A 26,386-nucleotide genomic window follows, 5' to 3' on the forward strand; every position below is an offset into this window, starting at 1 on the left:
GTTTGTGGGAGAAGGTCAGATAGAAGCAGAGAAATGAGGACAATGGTGACCTGATGCTAAAGAGTTGATGTTGCTGAAAGCTGCTGCATGTTTCTGTCAGCATTTCTTCATCTGATCTGCTTTGTGAATCAGATCCTGACAGTGAACAGATACTGGCCACAAAGCAGAGGCACAACTCTGCTGTCTGACCATCTAACAAGGTTCTGCTTCTAAGGATGGATCCCATTGGTTAGCATCACATCATGTGACCTAAGAGACCTTCTAATGATGACACCTCCTGATGTTCCAGATGTTTCTGCTCCAACTTCATCACTAAATCAGCTTTTTCCTTCAGTTGTCTCTTCTTCTCTGTTCCAGCAGATGTTGGTCTGCAGGAGGTTCTAGAGGAACATAAGATCAGTCTGAGGAGGAGATGTGAACGTGTGACTGAAGGAAGTGATGAACCAGGAAGTAGAACCCTCCTCAACAGGATCTACACTGATCTCTACATCACAGAGGGACAGAGTGAAGAGGTTAATAGCCAACATGAGGTGAAGCAGCTGGAGAGAGCTTCCAGGATCCAGAACCTCCATGACTCTCCAATCAGGTGCCACGACATCTTTAAAGCCTCACCTGACCAACATGGAGCCATCAGAGTGGTTCTGACCAACGGCGTGGCTGGTGTTGGAAAAACCTTCTCAGTGCAGAAGTTCACTCTGGACTGGGCCGAGGGCTTGGAGAACCAAGATGTCCGTGTGGTGGTTCTGCTGTCGTTCAGGGAGCTGAACCTGATCAGAGGTGAGCAGCACAGTCTTCTCACGCTGCTCCATGTTTTCCATCCAACCCTCCAGAAGCTCCCAGCAGAGCAGCTGGCTCGCCACAAACTTCTCTTCATCTTTGACGGCCTGGATGAAAGCAGACTTTCTCTGGACTTCAGCCACAGTCGGCTGGTTTCTGACGTCACACAGAAGTCATCAGTCGACGTTCTGCTGACAAACCTCATCAAGGGGAACCTGCTTCCCTCGGCTCTGGTCTGGATCACCTCCAGACCTGCAGCGGCCAATCAGATCCCTCCTTCATGTGTTGCCAGGGTAACAGAGGTACGAGGCTTCAGCGACGCCCAGAAGGAGGAGTACTTCAGGAGGAGGTTCAGTGATGAAGAGCTGTCCAGCAGAATCATCTCCCACATCAAGACCTCCAGGAGCCTCCACATCATGTGTGGAATCCCAGTCTTCTGCTGGATCACTGCTACGGTTCTGGAGAACATGTTGACCACAGAGCAGAGAGGAGAGCTGCCCAAGACCATGACTGACATGTACTCTCACTTCCTGCTGGTCCAGACCAGGAGGAAGAAGAACAAGTACCATGGAGGACATGGGAGGAGTCCACAGGAGCTGATGGAGGCTGACAGGGAAGTTCTCCTGAAGCTGGGGAGGCTGGCGTTAGAACATCTGGAGAAAGGAAACATCATGTTCTACCAAGAAGACCTGCAGCAGTGTGGTCTGGATGTCACAGAGGCCTCGGTGTACTCAGGAGTTTGTACAGAGATCTTCAAGAGAGAGAGCGTGATCTTCCAGAAAGCAGTCTACTGCTTTGTTCATCTGAGCATTCAGGAGTTTCTGGCTGCAGTCTACATGTTCCACTGCTTCACCAGCAGGAACACACAGGTGGTGCAGAACTTCCTGGGAGATAAATACAGTGAAACATCTCTGGATGACTTCCTGAGGAGAGTCATGGATAAATCCCTCAGCAGTAAAAATGGCCACCTGGACCTGTTTGCTCGCTTCCTTCATGGCCTCTCTGTGGAGTCCAACCAGAGACTCTTAGGAGGCCTGCTGGGTCAGACAGAGAACAGTCCAGGAACCATCCAGAGAGTCATCACCAACCTGAAGGAGATGAACACTGATAGAATCTCTCCTGACAGAAGCATCAACATCTTCCACTGTCTGATGGAGATGAAGGACCTCTCAGTTTATCAGGAGATCCAACAGTTCCTGAAATCAGAGAACAGATCAGAGAAGCTCTCAGAGATCCAGTGCTCAGCTCTGGCCTACATGCTGCAGATGTCAGAGGAGGTTCTGGATGAGTTGGACCTGGAGAAGTACAACACATCAGAATCAGGACGACGGAGACTGGTTCCAGCTGTGAGGAACTGCAGAAAGGCTCGGTGAGTCCAGATGTCTTCATTAACTGATGCTGATTCAGCATTATTGCCGTCCGGTTTATTCTTCATTATTCAGTCGGTTCTGGACGTTTTTGGACCTTTAACTACTTCCTTCATACTTTGGATAATTTCAACCATCAGATTTCTAAATCTTCAGCTCATTCAGGTCAGCTCTGCTGCAGCTTTTGGTATTTAGAGATTTTGATCTTTTAGAAAGATACAATCATCCAGAGACACATTTTAAACTTTAAACAGCTCTTCACTCATTGGGCTGTTACCCATTTCAATCTGAAAAACTCACACAGAAAGAAAAGCCAATTAGAAGAATTTTATTGATACAATATTTTAAGACTTTGGCGCTCAGACCTCGGCAGGAAAAATTCACGCTGAATTATACTTCAATATGCATAAGCAGGCGTATGAGAACAGGGACATTTCCCCCCAAAAATTACCGAGGTCCAGGCCGGTGCGTCTGTATGGTCGAAAGACAATGAGACTTGGATTAAAACTAAAAACAGAGACAAGTGGGATGAGTTATAGAGGAAAAGTGCTGCGAAGGCCTACCAAAGTTGAGTGAGATGAATGGGGAGATGAGGGGAGGTGTATGTTGAGGTGAATGAATAGAGATGGTCGGTCTCAGGATGATACTTGGAACTGAAAGGCTTGCAAAGGGGAACGTCTAAATGGAAATACTTGGACCTCGGCAAGAAACATAAATCAGGAAACATGATTTATACTTTAACGTAGATAAACAGATGTATGAGAATAGGGATGTTCCCCCCCCAAAAAATGCTGAGGTCCAGGCCAGAGCGTCAGCAAGTTCAGAAGGCAGAGAGAAGGATGAGCAATGAAAGAGAAAAGATGAGAAAGCTTAGCAAAGAGGGCCATTGCTGCAAAGGCTTTCCAAAATTTAAACAAGATGAATGGAGAGATGAGGTGAGGTGGATGGAGAGGTGAAAGGTGAGGTGAAAGGTCAATTTCTGGCTGATGCACGTGATGAATGAATAATCATGGCAGGGAGCATGGCAGAGAACGCAGGGAACATGGCAGAGAACGCAGGGAACATGGCAGAGAACGCAGGGAATATGGCAGAGAACGCAGGGAATAGGCAGAGAACGCAGGGAATATGGCAGAGAACGCAGGGAATAGGCAGAGAACGCAGGGAATAGGCAGAGAACGCAGGGAATATGGCAGAGAACGCAGGGAATATGGCAGAGAACGCAGGGAATATGGCAGAGAACGCAGGGAATAATGGCATGAACGCAGGGAATAGGCAGAGAACGCAGGGAATATGGCCGAGAACGCAGGGAACATGGCAGAGAATGCAGGGAATATGGAAGAGAACGCAGGGAATTTACAGGGAACATGGCAGAGAACGCAGGGAACTTACAGGGAACATGGCAGAGAACGCAGGGAATATGGCAGAGAACACAGGGAACATGGCAGAGAACGCAGATAATATGGCAGAGAACGCAGGGAACATGGCAGAGAACGCAGGGATTTGGCAGAGAACGCAGGGAACATGGCAGAGAACGCAGGGAACATGGCAGAGAACTCAGGGAATATGGCAGAGAACGCAGGGAATATGGCAGAGAACGCAGGGAATATGGCAGAGAACGCAGGGAATATGGCAGAGAACGCAGGGAATAGGCAGAGAAAGCAGGGAGCATGGCAGAGAACGCAGGGAATATGGCAGAGAACGCAGGGAACACACAGGGAACATGGCAGAGAACGCAGGGAACATGGCAGAGAATGCAGGGAACACGCAGGGAACATGGCAGGGAGCATGGCAGGGAGCATGGCAGAGAATGCAGGGAGCATGGCAGAGAATGCAGGGAACACACAGGGAACATGGCAGGGAACATGGCAGGGAGCATGGCAGGGAATATGGCAGAGAACGCAGGGAGCATGGCAGAGAACGCAGGGAGCATGGCAGAGAACATGGCAGGGAACATGGCAGGGAATATGGCAGAGAACATGGCAGGGAACATGGCAGAGAACATGGCAGGGAGCATGGCAGAGAACATGGCAGGGAACATGGCAGAGAACGCAGGGAACATGGTAGAGAACGCAGGGAGCATGGCAGAGAACATGGCAGGGAACATGGCAGAGAACGCAGGGAATATGGCAGAGAACGCAGGGAATATGGCAGAGAACGCAGGGAGCATGGCAGGGAGCATGGCAGGGCAGGCCGCATGCAGACCAGTCCAAGCGGATGCCAAATTGCACCAGAGTTGCAGCGGTTTAATAACGATTGGTATCAATTGCTGAATTTAAAATGCACTTCATACTCCAACCAGTAGGTGGCAGCAATGCCACCACAAGCCCGGTGGCTACCGGCAACACCAGAAGAAGAAGAAAACAAAAACAAACAGTAAAATGAAATATGTTCGCCTGAATAGAGGACGAACATGGGTGAATACATATTACCTGAGCTGGCTCCGAACGCATTAGCGAGTGAATGAGAGAGTAGATCCGGCTGAAAAGTTCAATTCAATTCAATTCAATTTTATTTATATAGCGCCAAATCATGAAACATGTCATCTCAAGGCACTTTACAAAGTCAAGTTCAATCATATTATACAGATTGGGTCAGATTATACAGATTGGTCAAAAATGTCCTATATAAGGAAACCAGTTGATTGCATCAAAGTCCCGACAAGCAGCAGTCACTCCTGGGGAACCGTAGAGCCACAGGGAGAGTCGTCTGCATTGTACATGGCTTTGCTGCAATCCCTCATACTGAGCAAGCATGAAGCGACAGTGGGAAGAAAAACCACCCATTAACGGGAAAAAAAACCTCCGGCAGAACCGGGCTCAGTATGAACGGTCATCTGCCTCGACCGACTGGGGTTACAGAAGACAGAACAGAGACACAACAAGAGAAACAAAAAAGCACAGAAGCACACATTGATCCAGTAATCTGTTCTACATTAGATGGTAGTAGCAGGTGAGCCGTCTTCTCTGGATGATGTCACAGTTAACAGAACGCCAGACCAGGTGTACCTACTATGAAGAGAAAAGAGAGAGAACAGAAAGTTAAAGCAGAAATGACAACACATAATGCATAATTGAAGAACAGTAGAACTCAATATAGTGAGAAAATTAGATCCTGATATACTCCAGTAACCTAAGCCTATAGCAGTAAAACTATAAAGGTAGCTGAGAGTAACATGAGTCACTAGTTATAATTTTTGTCAAAAAGAAAAGTTTTAAGCCTAGTCTTAAAAGTAGACAGGGTGTCTGCCTCACGGACCAAAACTGGGAGTTGGTTCCACAGGAGAGGAGCCTGATAGCTAAAGGATCTGCCTCCCATTCTACTTTTAGAGACTCTAGGAACCACCAGCAGACCTGCAGTCTGAGAGCGAAGTGCTCTGTTAGGAACATACGGGGTAATCAGAGCTCTGATATATGATGGAGCTTGATTATTAAGGGCTTTATACGTTAGAAGAAGAATTTTAAATTCTATTCTTGATTTAACAGGAAGCCAATGAAGGGAAGCTAAAATTGGAGAAATATGATCCCTCTTGTTGATTTTCATCAGAACTCTTGCTGCAGCATTTTGGATCAGCTGAAGGCTTTGAACTGCATTTTGTGGACTTCCTGATAGTAAAGAATTACAATAGTCCAGCCTTGAAGTAACAAATGCATGGACCAGTTTTTCAGCATCACTCCTGGACAGAATGTTTCTAATTTTGGCGATATTCCGGAGGTGAAAAAAGGAAACTCTGGAAACCTGTTTAATATGGGATTTAAATGACATGTCTTGGTCAAAAATAACACCAAGATTTTTTACTTTATTACCAGAGGCCAAGTTAATGCCACCCAGATTAAGTGATTGGTTAAGAAGTTTATTTTTTGAGGACTCTGGCCCAAAGATTAAAACTTCGGTCTTGTCAGAATTTAGATGCAGGAAATTTAAAGTCATCCAGCTTTTGATGTCATCAAGACATGACTGCAGTCGAAGTAATTGATTGGATTCATCAGGATTTATGGATAAATATAGCTGAGTATCATCAGCATAACAGTGGAAATTAATCCCATGCTGTCTGATAATTTTGCCTATCGGAAGCATATATATATAGTAAAGAGAATTGGTCCAAGGACTGAACCCTGTGGTACTCCACAGGTGACCCTAGAGTTTGAGGAAGATTTATTATTAACATGAACAAATTGGAATCTGTCTGACAGATAAGATTTAAACCAGCCTAATGCTTTCCCCTTAATCCCTACAGTATGTTCAAGTCTTTGTAGGAGAATATTGTGATCAACTGTATCAAACGCAGCACTGAGATCTAACAGGACAAGTATAGACACAAGTCCATTATCTGAGGCCATGAGAATATCATTAGTGACCTTCACCAGAGCTGTTTCAGTGCTATGATGAGCTCTGAAGCCTGACTGAAACTCCTCAAGTAGGTCATTACTTTGTAAATGTTCACAAAGTTGATTAGCAACTACTTTCTCAAGAATTTTAGATAAGAAAAGAAGATTAGATATAGGTCTGTAATTTACTAACTCATCTTGATCAAGAGAAGGTTTCTTAAGTAAAGGTTTAATAACAGCTACTTTCAAAACCTGTGGTACATATCCATTTACTAAGGATAGATTAATCATGTCTAAAATAGTGCCACTGATCAAAGGGAATATGTCCTTAAACAACTTGGTTGGGATTGGGTCTAACATACAGGTAGAAGGTTTAGATGAAGCTAAAATTTTAGATAGCTCAGAAAGCTCTACTGCTTCTAAACAGTTCAAACACTGCGCAGATTCTAAAGATTCCTCCAATGCTGCCTCACTTACTGAGGACGAGGTAATCATGTTTGGGAGGATGCCAATTATTTTATTTTTAATGGCATCAATTTTATTTATGAAGAATCCCATAAAATCATTACTACTAAGAGCTAAGGGAATGGATGGATCAACAGAGCTGTGGCTCTGGGTAAGTTTGGCAACTGTACTAAAGAGAAATCTAGGATTATTTTTATTCTCTTCAATTAATGATGAAAAATATGCTACTCTAACTCTGCGGAGGGTCTTGTTATACAACAATAATCTGTCCCTCCAGATTAAGTAGACATAGTACTTGATGATTTTGTGAAGTTGGATTTCATCATCAACCATGATTGATGATTTAATCATGTTCACCATCAGACTGATTGACTGAAGGTTGTAACTCAGGAAATAATAACTGATTACTGAGTTCCTAATTAAAAGGAAACAGTGATTTTATCAGGCTGCAGCAAACAGAAAGAGAGCAAAAGTAAAGCCACCCTCAGCAGCAGCAGCAGCAGCAGCGGCAGCAGCAGCAGCGGACAGTTGCTCTCCCAGCTCTGCTCTGATCTCAGCAGCACCTTTCACATTGCTATAGCAGAATGCAGCTTTGGGCCCTGAACCAATAACACATAACACACAGAAGCCAAACACTGATGCTCACCCACACACAGAACATCCGCCATGGCCTTGTGAAAGAGGGCAAAGTGGAGCCTGGTAGCAGGTGGAGCTTACCTGAAGCTGAGCCGGCCTTCTCCTTTGCCTCCATCTGCAGTATGGAGGACCAAGTCTTCCATATCTAAAAATAAATACAGAAATAAATAAATGCTCAATAAATAAATAAGCATACAATTAATTGCCACCAAATTAATAAATGTAGGTAGAAATTAAATTATACAGTGAGACATAAATGTATATATCTCTTTTAATTAGCTTATTTATTTATTTGCCTTTGTAATAATTACCTTATTTATTTATTGTGCGTTATAATCTTCAACTTTATTTATTAATTACTTATATTTTTTAAGTATTTATTTATGTGCATGTTATAATATTTTTGTCTGTTTTATTCTTCCTTTGTATTTTTTTACCCTATATATTTCTGTGATGCTATTTATTTCTGCCTGTCCTTTTTACATTTCTGCCTGTCCTTTTACATTTCTGTATGCATTTCTGCCTCATTATGCAAATGAGGAGGGGCTGTGTCTTAAGGGCTCAACTTCTTCCCATTGGTTGGTTAGCATTTTACTGCATCGGTCAAATCTACATGGCTTTTTCCCCGCACTAAAGCATTGTTAAGTAATGTCAAACTTAGCAGTCAGACGTTCAGTGTCAGACCTCTTAAGGAAAGCTGCTAATAGACTGGAAGAATTAGAACGCTGTACATTTGGGATCTGAATGTTTTTTTATGGTTTCAGATTCGGCTTTTCCAGATCAATAACTCGTCGGCAGATGATTTATTCTACAAAACAGACACATCTCTGCAACCACAGCAAGGCAGACACTGAGCTACAACCATAGTTTCCTCAAAACGAGTCTCCCATCACGCTGGGTGAATTACATTGGACCCTATGCAGAGCTCGCTTGATAAGAAAATACTGTAGTTGATTATAAAAGTCCCGTTGACTCCAAGGAGTCAACAGGATCTAGCTCATGGTTGATCCGGTTGAGGGACTCCGATTTCGGCCAGCGTCTCTCAGCTGCTCCCTCCTCCCACACGCGGTGGTGCATTTAGGGACCGTCAAAAAACATTTGAACCAAGCACTCTTGAGAAACAAAAGTCAATAAATTCCGTATCTTGTGACCACCTATGACAAAACTACTATAAAATCAAGCCACTAAAAAACATCTGTAAGGAAAAGTCCCAATTTTTGTCTTGAAAATTAAAAATAGCTTAAAAATGAATAAAAACAAATGTGCCTTACAGATTTTACCTATTGACATCAATTTATATTAGTTTATCTTAGCTGGTCACAAGATAATACATTTATTGGTTTTTATTTCTCAAGAGAGCTTGGTTCAAAAGTTTTTTGACAGTCTCTAACTGCACCACCGCGTGTGGGAGGAGGGAGCAGCTGAGAGACGCTGGCCGAAATCGGAGTCCCTCAATCGGATTAACCATGAGCTAGATCCCGCTGACTCTGCGGAGCTTGAATGTCCAACATTCAACTTCAAACCAACTTCACTGCGGTGCTGGATCATGCTTAAAGACGCAGCGTGAACCCCAAGTGTTACAGCTGAGGGGAAATGTTGGCTCGGCTTGATGAAACTCCGCCTCCTTCACAAATTAGACCAACATGGATAGAATAATGATAATCTGTAGTGCTTTTTATTGCCTGGATGTGAATCTGATAATTCATATTGTGCCTTTTATAATCAACTACAGTATTTTCTTATCAAGCGAGCTCTGCATTGGGTCCAATGTAATTCACCCAGCGCGATGGGAGACTCGTTTTGAGGAAACTATGGTTGTAGCTCAGTGTCTGCCTTGCTGTGGTTGCAGAGATGTGTCTGTTTTGTAGAATAAATCATCTGCCGATGAGTTATTGATCTGGAAAAGCCGAATCTGAAACCATAAAAAAACATTCAGATCCCAAATGTACAGCGTTCTAACTCTTCCAGTCTATTAGCAGCTTTCCTTAAGAGGTCTGACACTGAACGTCTGACTGCTAAGTTTGACATTACTTAACAATGCTTTAGTGCGGGGAAAAGCCATGTAGATTTGACCGATGCAGTAAAATGCTAACCAACCAATGGGAAGAAGTTGAGCCCTTAAGACACAGCCCCTCCTCATTTGCATAATGAGGCAGAAATGCATACAGAAATGTAAAAAGGACAGGCAGAAATGTAAAAAGGACAGGCAGAAATAAATAGCATCACAGAAATATATAGGGTAAAAAAATACAAAGGAAGAATAAAACAGACAAAAATATTATAACATGCACATAAATAAATACTTAAAAAATATAAGTAATTAATAAATAAAGTTGAAGATTATAACGCACAATAAATAAATAAGGTAATTATTACAAAGGCAAATAAATAAATAAGCTAATTAAAAGAGATATATACATTTATGTCTCACTGTATAATTTAATTTCTACCTACATTTATTAATTTGGTGGCAATTAATTGCATGCTTATTTATTTATTGAGCATTTATTCATTTCTGTATTTATTTTTAGATATGGAAGACTTGGTCCTCCATACTGCAGGTGTGAGTGGCTTTAATGCTCAGAGTGGCTCAGAGCTGATAGGTCTGGCTTTAAAACACAAGAGGAACCAGTCATGGCTGCACGCTGGATCAGAAAACAGATCTGCTAACCAGATACAGTCTAAAATTAGTCAATTAGTCTGTTTAGAAGTTTGGTTCTCATTTCTTCTGCTTTTTTTTAATCACATGCGCCGTGTTTCTGTGCTGCACCGCTCTTACTGCCCCCCCCTCCTAGGAGCCAGGTGCTTTTATCAGCGGCCAGCCTTCAAAACGTGAATCACTACGTTTAATGTCCTTCCACTCGTACCAAAATGTCCCAAATTAAATGAATAGGAGAGTCAGTAGCTCTTTTGTTTTTAACGACACAGAACCAGCGGTGCTTCCGTGGGCGTGGTTCCTTGAGGTTGAATTCAGGTGCGCAAAATTACATGTAATTTAGGTGCGCACTTTTAAGGGTAATTTTAAGGAACTTGTAACATCAGGGGTTTTACCTTAGATACATTTTTCATTCTCTTCCCTCTAAAGGAGCCCTTTACAGTCTCCCTTTATGAATTTTCCCACCGTTTATCCCTCGCGTGTGACGCACCAATGAGGTTAACCCCCCCAAATGAACATAATCTCACTCTTAATTTTTGGTAAAAATTGAGAGGTCTGGTGAGGATTAATATTTTGGCCGGTAAAAAATATGCCTGGCCAGTTGATTTTTACATCTACCGGCCAACTTGGCCAGTGAATCAGGAAGTTAAATTCGGACACTGGATCTAAGATGTCAAAGCGTTAGGACCGCTTTCCTGTTAGTGGAACTGTAAAAAGAATTCAGAGTTCAAGTGTCACATATAAAATACATAATAATGAATAAATAATGAATTGAGCATAAATCTGAAAACATTGTCCACTAATCTACCATTTTAGTGTGTGGTGGCACAAGTGAGTCAAGAGTCAAGACATCTATCAATTTTAATATAATTATGTAGATATGATGATTATTATTATACTCAATGTTCATCATAGAAGAACAATAAAATAAACCAAATGTTTTTGAACTTGATTATTATTGACATTAACAAGCTGCAACCAGCTATAAATGGTTGTAACAAAATCTTCTCTTGCAGCAATATATCAAGCTAAAACAGACTTTGTAGTAAATGAAATAGGGCTCCCTCCACTGCAGACGGCAGCAGGTAGAATGTACTTCAGCTATTATACCACTGAAGAAGTAAAGTGCTAAACTAAGTCAGCCACTGGTAAACTCCTGCAGCGGAGAGCATGCTGTGAAGAAAAGCTGCTTTATTGATGCAGTTGTAGTAACACACTGTGTTCTAGTGGAAGTAACGTAACGCCGTTATCTGTTACATTAAGTCATGACTCTCTTTACTAAATGAAAACTGGAGCCTCCTGTTTTCTTTTTGATACATTACCAGTAATTTTACCCAGTTTGGTCACTTGCAGTAAAAGGAAGAGGCGTCACTTGTATGTATAGTTAGAGATGATTTGGAAGTGAGATGAAGCCAAAACAACCATAGTGTATTGTCACTAGACTCACATATGTCTAGAGATAATCTGGTGATAATTTACATAGAGGAGACGGCCAAATGCTACCATGGACATCCAGATAGATTTAGTCAGTCCTGTTGTTTTACTCTAGATGATCTTTCTTCATCTTTGTGGTTAAATGAAGCTTTTAACCAAAGCAGAGACACAGCAGCTCTGCAGTAGAACCAAGACCTGAAGAGACTGAAGAGATTCTCTGTGTGGGTCAAACAGGACATTGATGTGAAGAGCAGATGTTCATCTGATGACATCACTGTTTAGTCATCATCTTTTAGTCTGTTTATCATAGGGTGACCATATTTTCATTTGGGAAACCCAGGACACATTGGAGCGGGGGGGGGGGGGGATCGCTGTCCCATGCATAGAGATGTTTGTGGCATGCAGTCACTTAACATAGGCCTACGTAATCCTACAATAACATGATATTTACGGTTGGTTTATTAAAAATGCTTTTCAGTAAAAGTCAACAGCAATAACTCCAATAACAAATGATAATTTTACTTAAAATGTATTTCTTAAAAAATGCTTAGCATTTCCTGTAATGAATGAATAGCACAATAAAGGCCTCCCATTTGTCTCGACCCGGTCTGAAAGCGGGGAAATTCTTTTGTAAATCGTCGGTAAACATACATTTGCGCTTCGGCATGTTGTTGGCGTACTGACAGCCACGCTATCTATCTTCTGATTAAGAACAGGGCTGCCCGCACTCACAGACATATATACGTAGACGCGTCATAGGGCGCAGGTTCACACGTCAACGTCACCGCCATGTTGTATGTGGCAGAAGAAAGTTAAGTTCTGTTATTGTGAACGTGGATCAGAGAAGATGCCTCATTCCTGTGCTGCAATAAATATACACACACACACACACACACACATACACATATATATATATATGTGTGTGTGTATGTGTTATGAGTATAAGGATCAATTTGTTAAATCTAAACATTGTGGTCTTCATTATTTCATAAAACCGTGTCACATGTGAACCTTTAGGAACAGACTTTTTGGGTGAGTATTAAAGAGGTAAAATTAATAAAATGAGGAAAAAAAGTCCTAGGTCAATAAAGTAAAAACAAACAAACAAACACAAAAGTGATAAGGTTATGATAAAAACGTCATATTATGAGAATTAACGGGGAACATTTCCAGAATAGTCACAGTTTGCAGAATTATTTCACTCCTGCAGTAATAGGGCCAGGTTAGATTATTTTAAATATTTTTATTCTTTAGGAGAATAAATTCAGGAGAATGAAGCTAAAGGGATATGAAAATAAACTTGTAATATTACAAAAAAATACTACGAATACAAAGTATATTCAGAGATTAAAGTCCCTCTGATACTGTTTAAGTGACTGAGTAACTGCAGATTTGCCCCATTTAAGATGGCAGACACCCTGACGCATCGCAGCATAGGCAGAACCCGCCCAATGACGCGTCTACTCTTATGTCTATGCCTGCACTGACGCGGCTCAGGGATTACGTCACACGCAGCGCCGTGCGCAGTGCCCTAGTGCCTGTCAATTTAATGGTCCAATGAAGGTAATTTAAAAAACAGGACATTTCCTCACTTTCTAAAAAAAAACCGGGACGCCCGGGACAGGACGTGAAATACAGACGTTTGGTCACCCTAGTTTATCAGTCTTTATTAGTCTGATTTAACTACAACTGATCTGAGTCTTTCTCTCATCACAGACTAGTGGGCTGTTGGCTCTCACTGACTGAATGTGAAGTTGTGGCCTCAGCTCTGAAGTCCAACCCCTCCCTGACTGACCTGGAAATAGATCAGATCTCTGAATATAGAACCATTGGAGACTCTGAGATGAAGCGTCTCTGTGAGATCCTGGAGACTCCATTCTGTAAAGTAAAGAAGCTGACGTAGGTTTTATCTTTACTGCTACTTTAATACTTATTTTAATTAATAATTTTGTTCTGACAGTTTTTCTTTACAGACAACCTGCTGTCCAAATGTTTTGTCTTGTCAATGATTTATTTTCTTCTTTGATATTTTCAGTATTGAACATTTAACACTTAAAATGCTTTGGACTGAAGAACAAAAATTAGGAGAATAAGTCAAATGATGTGAATTATTGATGGAGATGTTTTAATTTGATTTGGGAAAGATTTAGATAACAAGATCAGATCATTTAGCTTTATTTTTAATTTCTTTGTCACATCTTTACATGAAACATTAATCTTTGTTCCTCCAGAGTAGTGCTAGGATCACATTCATACACATAAACAGTAAAATAACAATAATAAAACAGCATTATCCAAAAAATGAATGTCTGAGAAGAACAAAGAGAGAAAATGTAAAGTAAATCAAAGCGACGGCACCAGCAGGTTGCATGTTCTCCCTGTGCATGCGTGGGTTCTCTCTGGGTACTCCGGCTTCCTCCCACAGTCCTAAAACATGACTGTTAGCTTAACTGGCCTCTCTAAATCCTCCTTAGGTGTGAGTGTGTGTGTGAATGGTTGGTTGTCCTGTCTGTCTCTGTGTTGTCCTGTGATAGGCTGCTTACCTGTCCAGGTGAAGCCCGCCTCTCAGCCACTGACAGCTGCAGATAGACACCAGCAGCCCTCAGGACCCCAGCAGGGATAAGCCTGGTGGAAAATGGTTGGATGGACGGCACCAGCAGGTTCCAGCAGCTCAGCTTTGTCCTGAAGCTGCTGTTCTGTTGGTGCGGCTCAGAGAGGAACCGTCCTCTTCAGTCTGACAGCTCAATCAGACAGAACCAGAACCAGGAGCCAGCAGTGTGGCTATTAAAACTACAGCACAATATTGAAAAGTAAAAAGCTCTACTGCAGCAGACGCTCTCTGGACTCAGCGGTACCGTTCAGCAACAAGCCAACAAGTTTGAGCACCAAGAAGGAAAGCAAAGAAAAACTGAAGAATCATCATTTCTATTAGTCTGCAGACCATTTCTGCCTGGCAGACCATGATCCAGAGGAACATCTGGCTCCAGCTGTTCTCCTCCATCCTCCTCCTCCCAGGATGTGAAAAAGGAGGTGCTGGGAGCCCCATCAGCCCGGATGCTCTGTTGGCTCCTCACTTTAAATCGGCGCTGGAGAAGATCCAGAAGAACGCCGAGGAGTCAGAGACGCTTCAGGACCTGGTGAGGCCTCGCTCCGGGCCGACGTCCCTCGCTGGTCTGCCGGCTGCTTGGAGCACCGTGGCCAGGAGGTCAGGAGTTCAGGAGCTCCACGCCTCCTGGAGACTCCCTCTGCTCCTCCATCAGCCTCCTCCTTCATCAGCCTCCTCCTCCAGCCTCCTCCATCAGCCTCCTCCTTCATCAGCCTCCTCCTCCAGCCACCTCCATCAACCTCCTACTCCATCAGCCTCCTCCTCCATCAGCGTCCTCCTCCATCAGCCTCCTCCTCCTCCATCAGGACCCTCCTCCATCAGCCTGCTTCTCCCTCTGCTCCTCCATCAGCCTCCTCCTCCATCAGGACCCTCCTCCATCAGGACCCTCCTCTATCAGCCTCCTCCTTCAGCCTCCTCTATCAGCATCCTCCTCCCTCTGCTCCTCCATCAGCCTCCTCCATCAGCCTCCTCCCTCTGCTCCTCCATCAGCCTCCTCCCTCTGCTCCTCCATCAGCCTCCTCCATCAGCCTCCTCCCTCTGCTCCTCCATCAGCCTCCTCCTCCATCAGCCTCCTCCTCCATCAGCCGCCTCCTCCATCAGCCTCCTCCTCCATCAGCCTCCTCCTCCTCCTCTCCTCCATCAGCCTCCTCCATCAGCCTCCTCCTCTATCAGCCTCCTCCTCCTCCATTAGCCTCCTCCTCCATCAGCCTCCTCCCTCTGCTCCTCCATCAGCCTCCTCCATCAGCCTCCTCCTCCATTAGCCTCCTCCTCCATCAGCCTCCTCCATCAGCCTCCTCCATCAGCCGCCTCCATCAGCCACCTCCATCAGCCACCTCCTCCATCAGCCTCCTCCCTCTGCTCCTCCATCAGCCTCCTCCATCAGCCTCCTCCCTCTGCTCCTCCATCAGCCTCCTCCTCCATCAGCCTCCTCCATCAGCAGAGGCTCCACGCTGCACCTCCATCTCTCCTCCTCCTCTCCTTCTCTCCATCTCTCCTCTCTACTTATATCTCTCCTCCTCCTTCTCTCCTCCTTTTCTCTCCATCTCTCCTCCTCCTCTCCTCCTTCTCTCTCCTTTTCCTCTCCTTTCCTCCTCCTCCTCTAACCCTCTCTCCTCCTTCTCTCCTCCTCCTCTCCTCCTCCTTCTCTCTCCCTCTCTCATCCTTATGTTCTCCTCCCTCTCTCGTCCGTCTCTCCTCCTCCTCTCCCCCTCCTCCTCCTCACAGACTGATCAGCAGAGCCTCCACGCTGCACCACGGTTCTAGCATCTCCAGCAGAGCGCTGCACCTCCTCTCTCCTCCTCCACGGTTCAGAGGAGTCATGGAGACGGTTCTAGCGTCTCCAGAGCAGAGTAATGCACCTCCTCTCTCCTCCTCCACGGTTCAGAGGAGTCATGGAGACGGTTCTAGCGTCTCCAGAGCAGAGCGCTTCACCTCCTCTCTCTTCCACGGTTCAGAGGAGTCATGGAGACGGTTCTAGCGTCTCCAGAGCAGAGCGCTGCACCTCCCCTCTCCTCCACGGTTCAGAGGAGTCATGGAGACGGTTCTAGCGTCTCCAGAGCAGAGCGCTGCACCTCCTCTCTCCTCCACGGTTCAGAAGAGTCATGGAGACGGTTCTAGCGTCTCCAGAGCAGAGCGCTGCACCTCCTGTCTCCTCCTCCACGGTTCAGAGAAGTCATGGAGACGGTTCTAGCGTCTCCAGAGCAGAGCGCTGCACCTCCTGTCTCCTCCTCCACGGTTCAGAAGAGTCATGGAGACGGTTCTAGCGTCTCCAGAGCAGAGCGCTGCACCTCCTGTCTCCTCCTCCACGGTTCAGAGAAGTCATGGAGACGGTTCTAGCGTCTCCAGAGCAGAGCGCTGCACCTCCTGTCTCCTCCTCCACGATTCAGAGGAGTCATGGAGACGGTTCTAGCGTCTCCAGAGCAGAGCGCTGCACCTCCTCTCTCCTCCACGGTTCAGAGGAGTCATGGAGACGGTTCTAGCGTCTCCAGATCAGAGAGCGCTGCACCTCCTCTCTCCTCCACGGTTCAGAGGAGTCATGGAGACGGTTCTAGCTTCTCCAGAGCAGAGCGCTGCACCTCCTCTCTCCTCCTCCACGGTTCAGAGGAGTCATGGAGACGGTTCTAGCGTCTCCAGAGCAGAGCGCTGCACCTCCTCTCTCCTCCACGGTTCAGAGGAGTCATGGAGACGGTTCTAGCATCTCCAGAGCAGAGTGCTGCACCTCCTCTCTCCTCCTCCACGGTTCAGAGGAGTCATGGAGACGGTTCTAGCGTCTCCAGATCAGAGAGCGCTGCACCTCCTCTCTCCTCCACGGTTCAGAGGAGTCATGGAGACGGTTCTAGCGTCTCCAGAGCAGAGCGCTGCTCTCCTGTCAGAACTGCAGGAACTCCTGGATAAAGACTTCATTTCCAGGGTTCTCCACGGGGTTCTATTGCCTTTATTTACTGGTTCTGATCACAGAGAGACGGTTCCACATGCTGACAGTCAGACAGCTGCTGGAGAACGTTCTCCAGAACCACTGGTTCTCCTCCATAGATCTGAAGGACTACTTCCACGTTCCATCATCCCCAAACACAGGAAGTATCTGCGCTTCTCCTTCCAGGGGATTCCCTGTCACTACAACCTGCCGTTGGGTTCCTCTCTGGTTCCACGCACGTTCTCCAGATGCTGCTGCGCTCTGCAGGGATGAGAATCCTCTTTTATGTGGACCACCTGCTCTTGCTGGCTCGGTCCAGAGAGGAAGCGGCGGTGCAGACCAGAGCTCTGGCTCCACAGCTGACAGAACTGGGTTCTCCATAAAGTGCTAAAAGGTTGTGTTCTGCGTCCCAGCTGCTAGGAGCTAAACTGGGCCACCATGAGAGCCCAGAGCAGACGCTGTCAGCGCTGCTCCGCCGGGTCACACCTCCACACAGTGACAGCTCTGTCCGTCATGCGGCTGCTGGGGATGACGTCAGCGGCCCACCTGCTGCTTCCGCTGGCTCTGCTTCATAGGAGGCGCCTGCCTGCAGAGATGCTTCACCCGCCTGCGCAGAGACCCTGTGGCCAGAAGAGGCAGAGGATGACTGCAGTCCCTCCGTCAGTGGGAGCCCACCTGGCCCACTGGGGAAACCCCCCCACTGTGTCAGAGGGAGTTGCCCTCAGCAGACCAGAGTCACACGTCCCGGTGTTCACAGACGCTGTCAGGCTGGGAGGAAGGTGTCTGTCCCAGGTAGTGGCAGAGAAGTGGCCACACCACATGTCTCTCCACATAAAGGTGCTGAAGCTGACTCAGCATTTTGCTCCTCCATCTGCTGCGGGACCAGCAGCTTCTGATCCACACCCACAACAGGCTCACAGCAGCGGCATAAAGCGCCAAGGCTGCTGCTTTAGCTTGAAGATGAATCCAGAACAATGTGAGCTGAAACTCTGTTAAATGATCCATGTTTAGAACATTGTGGCTCAGAGAACCACTGTTCTAGCAGAACCCTGAGCCAGACTAGAAGACAGCAGCATTTTAAACAGACGCCAGAGCCATCAGACTTAAATATCCAGCAGCAGCAAGTGATCATGGATGGATTTATCTTCAAGGAGAGTTTATTGTTGGCTGCTAATCTCCAAGCTCTAGTGCCCCCCCCCCCCCCAACCCTAAGCCCAGAACATCTTCATCAGCAGCCGCCACTGCTGAGAACCACACCTTGATCTGGACCTTCACACGTCATGATAACATGTTCTGGTTCTGCTGGCTTTAACTCTTTAAATCAGTTCTACTGGATCACATATCAGACATCAGTTCATCATGTTTCTGGCACTTTTACATTCAGGGACATTCATTTTCTACATTTGATCATTTATTTGTTCATGTTTCAGTTTTAACCTGCATCCTGGTGGCTTCAGCTCACATCTTTAATTCTTTATTCAGATTGCAGAGCTGCAGTTTGTCAGAGATCAGCTGTAAACATCTGGTCTCTGCGCTGAAGTCCAACCCGTCCCATCTGACAGAACTGGACCTGAGCTACAACGACCTGAAAGATGGTGGAGTGAAGGAGCTCTGTGGTTTCCTCCAGACTCCCATCTGCAAACTACAGACACTGAGGTCAGACTCCATGTTTTAGTTCTGATATCTGTGATGTGAAAGTTGTGTTGACACTAAACTGCAGACATCTGGCTGATATTCTACTGATCCACACTGAGGATCTTCATGGTAAAGTCTGCTTTCTTCTTCTCTGCTTTGCTCCACTTAAAGTTTCTTTCTTTTTCTAACTTCCTGTCAGCATTTATTCAATAATCAGCAGAAAACATGAAACAATGAGCTGCATTTCAGTTTAGAGTTGCAGCTTTTATCCAGACCTGAGGAAGAGAGAAGAAATAAAATGCTGATATATCATTTATTTGAAGGTTTTTAATCTCTTTAAACCTTCATCAGGTCAGTTTTTCTCCATTTTCTACAGGATGATGTTAAAATAATTGAATAAGTGGATGTAATTGAGCTGAAAAGCAAAGTTCAGATCTTCTATTGTAATAAATCTTTGCTGAGTTTGTTCCTGGACTTCCATCTTATTTTATCAACAAATCTAAATCTTCCACCTGCCCACTTGATCCCATTCCATCTGCCCTGGTCAAATCCTGCCTCCACGCTCTTCTCCCCTTCATAACTGCCATCATTCACTCCTCTCTTGGTTCTGGAATTGTTCCATCTCTTTTTAAAACTGCTATTATCACTCCTATTGTGAAGAAACCTGGACTAGATCCCAACAATTACAATAATCTCAGGCCAATTTCAAATGTACCTTTTATTTAAAAAATAATGGAAAAAACAGTCGCTTCTCAACTTCATTCTCACTTAACTCACAACAAGCTTTATGAACAGTTCCAGTCTGGCTTCCGTCCCCGTCATAGCACTGAAACCGCCCTCTTAAAAATAACCAATGATCTTTTAATAGCAGCTGACTCTGGTCTAATTTCCATCCTCATTCTTCTTGATCTAAGTGCAGCCTTTGACACAGTTTAACACTCTACCCTACTCCATCGACTTTATACAATTGGCATCACTCATTCTCCCCTAGCCTGGTTTCAATCCTATCTTTCTGGCCTCACTCAGTTTGTTCAGATTAAGTCATATCGTTCCAACTCCTCTCCAGTTACCACCGGTGTTCCCCAAGGCTCTGTTCTAGGACCCCTACTTTTTATCATCTACATTCTCCTCCTTGGCAATATCTTTAGGAAATTCAACATCAATTTTCACTGTTATGCGGATGACACCCAGCTCTATCTTTCTTGTACACCAAACTCTTCACTCCCACCTCCTTCATTAATCTCCTGCTTAACCGAAATAAAATCCTGGTTCACCTCCAACTTTCTTAAATTGAATAATGACAAGACAGAAATCCTCCTAGTGGGAACAAAATCTACTTTAGCCAAAGCTGACAGTTTCTCCCTTTCATTTGACAACTCCATAATCTCCCCTTCACCTCAGGTCAAGAGTCTGGGTGTCATCCTTGATAGCACCTTGTCCTTCTCCTCTCACATTAACAACCTTACCCGCTCCGCTTACTTTCACTTACGCAATATCAATCGCCTTCGCCCCTCTCTCTCCCCTAGCTCCACCTGCACTCTTGTTCATAGTCTGGTCACTTCCCGCATTGATTACTGTAATTCTCTTCTTTTCGGTCTTCCTCAAAAATCCATTCACAAGCTTCAGTCAGTACAAAACTCAGCAGCTCGCATCATTTCTAGAACCCCCTCTTTTCATCACATCACCCCAGTCCTGCAGCAGCTCCACTGGCTACCTGTGAAGTTCAGAATTCAGTTCAAAATCCTCCTACTTACTTTTAAAGTTATTCACAATCTCTCCCCTCCATACCTTTCTGATTTACTTCAGATTCCTACTCCCTCCCGCATACTTAGATCTTCTTCTACCACTCACTTAGTTGTTCCTTCAGCCCGTCTTAGCACCATGGGGAGCAGAGCTTTTTCTGGAATTCTCTCCCCCCTGACATCTGCAGCACCGAGTCTTTACCCGTGTTCAAATCAAAACTCAAAACCCACATGTTCAAGATTGCCTTTTCATTATGATTTTATATCACTTTCCTCTGTGTAATTTGTGTTGTTTCTTTTAATTATGACGACTGCTTTTACCATTTATTGTTTTTACATGTGACCTTGAGTGTTTTGAAAGGCGCTTGAAATAAAATGTATTAGTATTATTATTTATCAGCCTCCTCCTCCATCAGCCTCCTCCTCCATCAGCCTCCTCCTCCCTCTGCTCCTCCATCAGCCTCCTCCCTCTGCTCCTCCATCAGCCTCCTCCTCCCTCTGCTCCTCCATCAGCCTCCTCCATCAGCCTCCTCCACCCTGTGCTCCTCGATCAGCCTCCTCTCCCTTTCTCCTCTCTCTCTCCTCCTTCTTCTCTCCTCCTCCTCCTCTCCTCATTCTCTCCTCCCTCTCTCCTCCTCTCCTCATTCTCTCCTCCCTCTTTCCTCCTCCTCTCCTTCTCACAGACTGATCACCAGAGGCTCCACGCTGCACCTCCTCTCTCCTCCTCCTCGGTTCAGAGGAGTCATGGAGACGGTTCTAGCGTCTCCAGAGCAGAGCGCTGCACCTCCTCTCTCCTCCACGGTTCAGAGGAGTCATGGAAACGGTTCTAGCGTCTCCAGAGCAGAGCACTGCACCTCCTCTCTCCTCCACAGTTCAGAGGAGTCATGGAGGCGGTTCTAGCGTCTCCAGAGCAGAGCGCTGCACCTCCTCTCTCCTCCACGGTTCAGAGGAGTCATGGAGACGGTTCTAGCGTCTCCAGGGCAGAGCGCTGCACCTCCTCTCTCCTCCTCCACGGTTCAGAGGAGTCATGGAGACGGTTCTAGCGTCTCCAGAGCAGAGTGCTGCACCTCCTCTCTCTTCCACGGTTCAGAGGAGTCATGGAGACGGTTCTAGCGTCTCCAGAGCAGAGCGCTGCACCTCCCCTCTCCTCCACGGTTCACAGGAGTCATGGAGACGGTTCTAGCGTCTCCAGAGCAGAGCGCTGCACCTCCTCTCTCCTCCAAGGTAAAGAAGAGTCATGGAGACGGTTCTAGCTTCTCCAGAGCAGAGCGCTGCACCTCCTGTTTCCTCCTCCACGGTTCAGAGGAGTCATGGAGACGGTTCTAGCGTCTCCAGAGCAGAGCGCTGCACCTCCTCTCTCCTCCACGGTTCAGAGAAGTCATGGAGACGGTTCTAGCGTCTCCAGAGCAGAGCGCTGCACCTCCTCTCTCCTTCACGGTTCAGAGGAGTCATGGAGACGGTTCTAGCGTCTCCAGAGCAGAGCACTGCACCTCCTCTCTCCTCCTCCACGGTTCAGAGGAGTCATGGAGACGGTTCTAGCGTCTCCAGAGCAGAGTGCTGCACCTCCTCTCTCCTCCACAGTTCAGAGGAGTCATGGAGGCGGTTCTAGCGTCTCCAGAGCAGAGCGCTGCCACCTCCTCTTCCTCCCTCCACGGTTCAGAGGAGTCATGGAGACGGTTCTATCGTCTACCAGTGAGCAGAGCGCTGCCACCTCCTCTCTCCTCCACGGTTTCAGAGGAGTCATGCGAGACGGTTCTTAGCGTCTCCAGAGCCAGCGCTCTGCACCTCATCTCTCTCTCCTCCCACGGTTCCAGAGGAGTCATGAAGACGGTTCTAGCTTCTGCCAGAAGAAGACGCGCTGCACACTCCTCTCTCTCCACGGTTCAGCGGAGTCATGGGAAGACGGTTCTAGCGGTCTCCAGAGACAGAGCGATTGCACCTCACTCTCCCTCCAGGTTCGAGGAAGTCATGGAGACGGTTCTAGCGTCTCCAGGCAGAGCGACTGACCTTCATCTTCTCCTCCTCCACGGTTCAGAATTCATGGACACGGTTCTAGCGTCTTCCAGAGCAGAGCGCTGCCACCCCTCTTCTCCTCCACGGTTCAGAAGGAGTCATGGAGGACGGTTTTTCTAGCGTCTCCAGAGCAGAGCCGCTGCACCTCCTCCTCCTTCACACGGTTCAGAGAATCATAGTAGACGGATTTCTAGCGTTCTCCCAGAGCAGAGCGCCCCGTCACCTCCTCTCTCCTCCATCCCACGGTTCAGAGGAGTATGGAGACGGTTCTAGCGTCTCCAGAGCAGAGTGCTGCACCTCCTCTCATCCTCCACAGTTCAGAGGAGTCATGGAGGCGGTCTAGCGTCTCCAGAGCAGAGCGCTGCAACCTCCTCTCTCCTCCACGGTTCAGAGGAGTCATGGAGACGGTTCTAGCGTCTCCAGAGCAGAGCGCTGCACCCCCTCTCTCCTCCACGGTTCAAGGAGTCATGGAGACGGTTCTAGCGTCTCAGAGCAGAGCGCTGCACCTCCTCTCTCTCCTCCTCCACGTTCAGAGGAGTCATGGAGACGGTTCTACTAGCGTCTCCAGAGCAGAGCGCTGCACTCCCGGCTCCTTCCCCTTTCAGATGAGTCATGAGGCGGTTTCAAAGCGTCCTCGAGCATAGCGCTGCTAGAAACCTCTCTCCTCCCCACGGTTCAGAGGAGTCATGGAGACGGTTCTAAGCGTCTCCAGAGCAGAGCGCTGCACCTCCTCTCTCCTCTCCCCTCCTCCACGGTTCAAGAGAGTCATGGAGACGTTTCTACTAGCGTCTCCAGAGCAGGCGCTGCACCTCCTCTTCTCTTCCACGGTTCAGAGGAGTCATGGATAGTGGTTCTAGCGTCTCCATAGCAGAGCGGCTGCACCCTCCCCTCTCCTCCACGGTTCCTAGGAGTCATGGAGACGGTTCTAGCGTCTCCAGAGCAGAGCGCTGCACCTCCTCTCTCCTCCACGGTTCAGAAGAGTCATGGAGACGGTTCTAACAAGCTTCCCAGAGCAGAGCGCTGCACCCTCCTGTCTCCTCCTCCACGGTTCAGAGAAGTCTGGAGACGGTTCTAAGCGTCTCCAGAGCAGAGTGCTGCCACCTCCCCTCTCTCTCCTCTCTCCTCCACGGTTCAGAGGAGTCATGGAGACGGTTCTAGCGTCTCCAGAGCAGAGCGCTGCACCTCCTCTCTCCTCCACGGTTTCAGAGGAGTCATGGAGACGGTTCTTCTAGCGTCTCCAGAGCAGAGCGCTGCACCCTCCCTCCTCCTCCCGTTCAGAGGAGTCATGAGACGGTTTCTACTAAAGCTCTCCAGATCAGAGCGCTGCACCTCCTCTCGTCCCTCCGCCACGGTTCAGAGGAGTCATGAGACGGTTCTAGCACGTCTCCAGAGCAGAGTGCTGCACCTCCTCTCTCTTCCACGGTTTGGATGAGTCATGAGATGCGGTTCTAGCGTCTCCAGAGCAGAGCGTCTGCACCTCCTCTCTCCTCCACGGTTCTAGGGTCATGAGACTGTTCTAGCGTCTCCAGAGCAGAGCGCTGCACCTCCTCTCTCCCTCCACGGTTCAGAGGAGTCATGAGACGGTTCTAAACGTCTCCGAGCAGAGCGCTGCACCTCCTCTCTCCTCCTCCACGGTTCAGAGGAGTCATGGAGACGGTTTCTAGCGTCTCCAGAGCAGAGCGCTGCACACCTCCTCTCTCTTCAACGGTTCAGGGAGTCATGGAGACGGTTCTAAAGCGTCTCCAGAGCAGAGCGCTGCACCTCCTCTCTCCCTCCACGGTTCAGACGAGTCATGAGACGGTTCTAGCGTCTCCAGAGCAGAGCGCTGCACCTCCCTCTCTCCCACGGTTCAGAGGAGTCATGGAGACGGTTTTTCTAGCGTCTCCAGAGCAGAGCGCTGCACCTCCTCTCTCCTCCACGGTTCAGAAGAGTCATGGAGACGGTTCTAGCGTCTCCAGAGCAGAGCGCTGCACCTCCTGTTCCTCCTCCACGGTTCAGAGAAGTCATGGAGACGGTTTCTAGCGTCCTCCAGAGCAGAGCGCTATGCACCTCCTTTCTCCTCCTCCACGGTTCAGAGGAGTCATGGAGACGGTTCTCTGCGTCTCCAGAGCAGAGCGCTGCACCTCTCCTCTCCTCCACGGTTCAGAGGAGTCATGGAGACCGGTTTCTAGCGTCTCCAGAGGCAGAGCGCTGCTCTCCTGTCAGAACTGCAGGAACTCCTGGATAAAGACGTCATTTCCAGGGTCTCCACGGGGTTCTATTGCCTTTATTTACTGGTTCTGATCACAGAGAGACGGTTCCACATGCTGACAGTCAGACAGCTGCTGGAGAACGTTCTCCAGAACCACTGGTTACTCCTCATAGATCTGAAGGACTACTCTCCATGTTCCATCATCCCCCAACACAGGAAGTATCTGCGCTTCTCCTTCCAGGGGATTCCCTGTCACTACAACCTGCCGTTGGGTTCCTCCTCTGGTTCCACGCACGTTCTCCAGATGCCGCTGCCGCTCTGCAGGGATGAGAATCCTCTTTTATGTGGACCACCTGCTCTTGCTGGCTCGGTCCAGAGAGGGAAGCGGCGGTGCAGACCAGAGCTCTGGCTCCACAGCTGGACATAACTGGGTTCTCCATAAAGTGCTAAAAGGTTGTGTTTCTGCGTCCCAGCTGCTAGGAGCTAAACTGGGCCACCATGAGAGCCCAGAGCAGACGCGGTCAGCGATGCTCCGCCGGGTCACACCTCCACACAGTGACAGCTCTGTCCGTCATGCGGCTGCTGGGGAGTGACGTCAGCGGCCCACCTGCTGCTTCCGCTGGCTCTGCTTCATAGGAGGCGCCTGCCTGCAGAGATGCTTCACCCGCCTGCGCAGAGACCCTGTGGCCAGAAGAGGCAGAGGATGACTGCAGGTCCCTGCGTCAGTGGGAGCCCACCTGGCCCACTGGGGAAACCCCCCCAACTGTGTCAGAGGGAGTTGCCCTCAGCAGACCAGAGTCACACGTCCCGGGTGTTCACAGACGCTGTCAGGCTGGGAGGAAGGTGTCTGTCCCAGGTAGTGGCAGAGAAGTGGCCACACCACATGTCTCTCCACATAAGGTGCCTGAAGCTGACTCAGCATTTTGCTCCTCTGCTGCGGGACCAGCAGCTTCTGATCCACACCCACAACAGGCTCACAGCAGCGGCTCATAAAAGCGCCAAGGCTGCTGCTTTAGCTTGAAGATGAATCCAGAACAATGTGAGCTGAAAACTCTGTTAAATTATCCATGTTTTTAGAACATTGTGGCTCTGAGAACCACTGTTCTAGCAGAACACTGAGCCAGACTAGAAGACAGCAGCATTTACACAGACGCCAGAGCCTCAGACTTAAATATCCCCTCGCAGCAAGTGATCATGGATGGATTTATGTTCAAGGAGAGTTTATTGTTGGCTGCTAATCTCCAAGCTCTAGTGCCCCCCCCCCCCAACCCTAAGCCCAGAACATCTTCATCAGACATCCGCCACTGCTGAGAACCACACCTTGATCTGGACCTTCACACGTCATGGTAACTGTTCTGGTTCTTGCTGGCTTTAAACTCTTTAAATCCGTTCTACTGGATCACATATCGACATCAGTTTCATCATGTTTCTGGCACTTTTTACATTCAGGGACCATTCGAATTTTCTACATTTGATCATTTTATTGTTCATGTTCAATTTTTAAAAAAAACCTGCTACTGGTGGCTTCAGCTCACATCTTCATTCTTTATTCAGATTGTATAGCTGCAGTTTGTCAGAGATCAGCTGTAACATCTGGTAACGGCGCTGGAAGTCCAACCCGTCCCA

General features: G+C 47.3%; 1 protein-coding gene across 3 annotated transcripts in view; it reads left to right on the plus strand.

The window, feature by feature from the left end:
• Positions 1-26,386, plus strand: part of LOC105924116 (NLR family CARD domain-containing protein 3) — a 31,178-nt gene extending 4,792 nt beyond the window's left edge. For 2 of the 3 annotated variants that reach the window (XM_036128731.1, XM_036128733.1), the window contains 3 exons: positions 358-2,146; positions 13,377-13,559; positions 26,315-26,386. In XM_036128731.1, the coding sequence (XP_035984624.1) occupies positions 358-2,146; positions 13,377-13,559; positions 26,315-26,360 (2,018 nt within the window). In that variant the 3' untranslated portion in view covers positions 26,361-26,386. Of the gene's footprint in view, positions 1-357; positions 2,147-13,376; positions 13,560-18,719; positions 18,757-26,314 lie in introns of those variants that run through there. The other variant, XM_036128732.1, reaches the window with a different exon arrangement.

The sequence above is a fragment of the Fundulus heteroclitus genome, unplaced genomic scaffold (assembly GCF_011125445.2).
Source record: "Fundulus heteroclitus isolate FHET01 unplaced genomic scaffold, MU-UCD_Fhet_4.1 scaffold_114, whole genome shotgun sequence".
NCBI lineage: Eukaryota > Metazoa > Chordata > Actinopteri > Cyprinodontiformes > Fundulidae > Fundulus > Fundulus heteroclitus.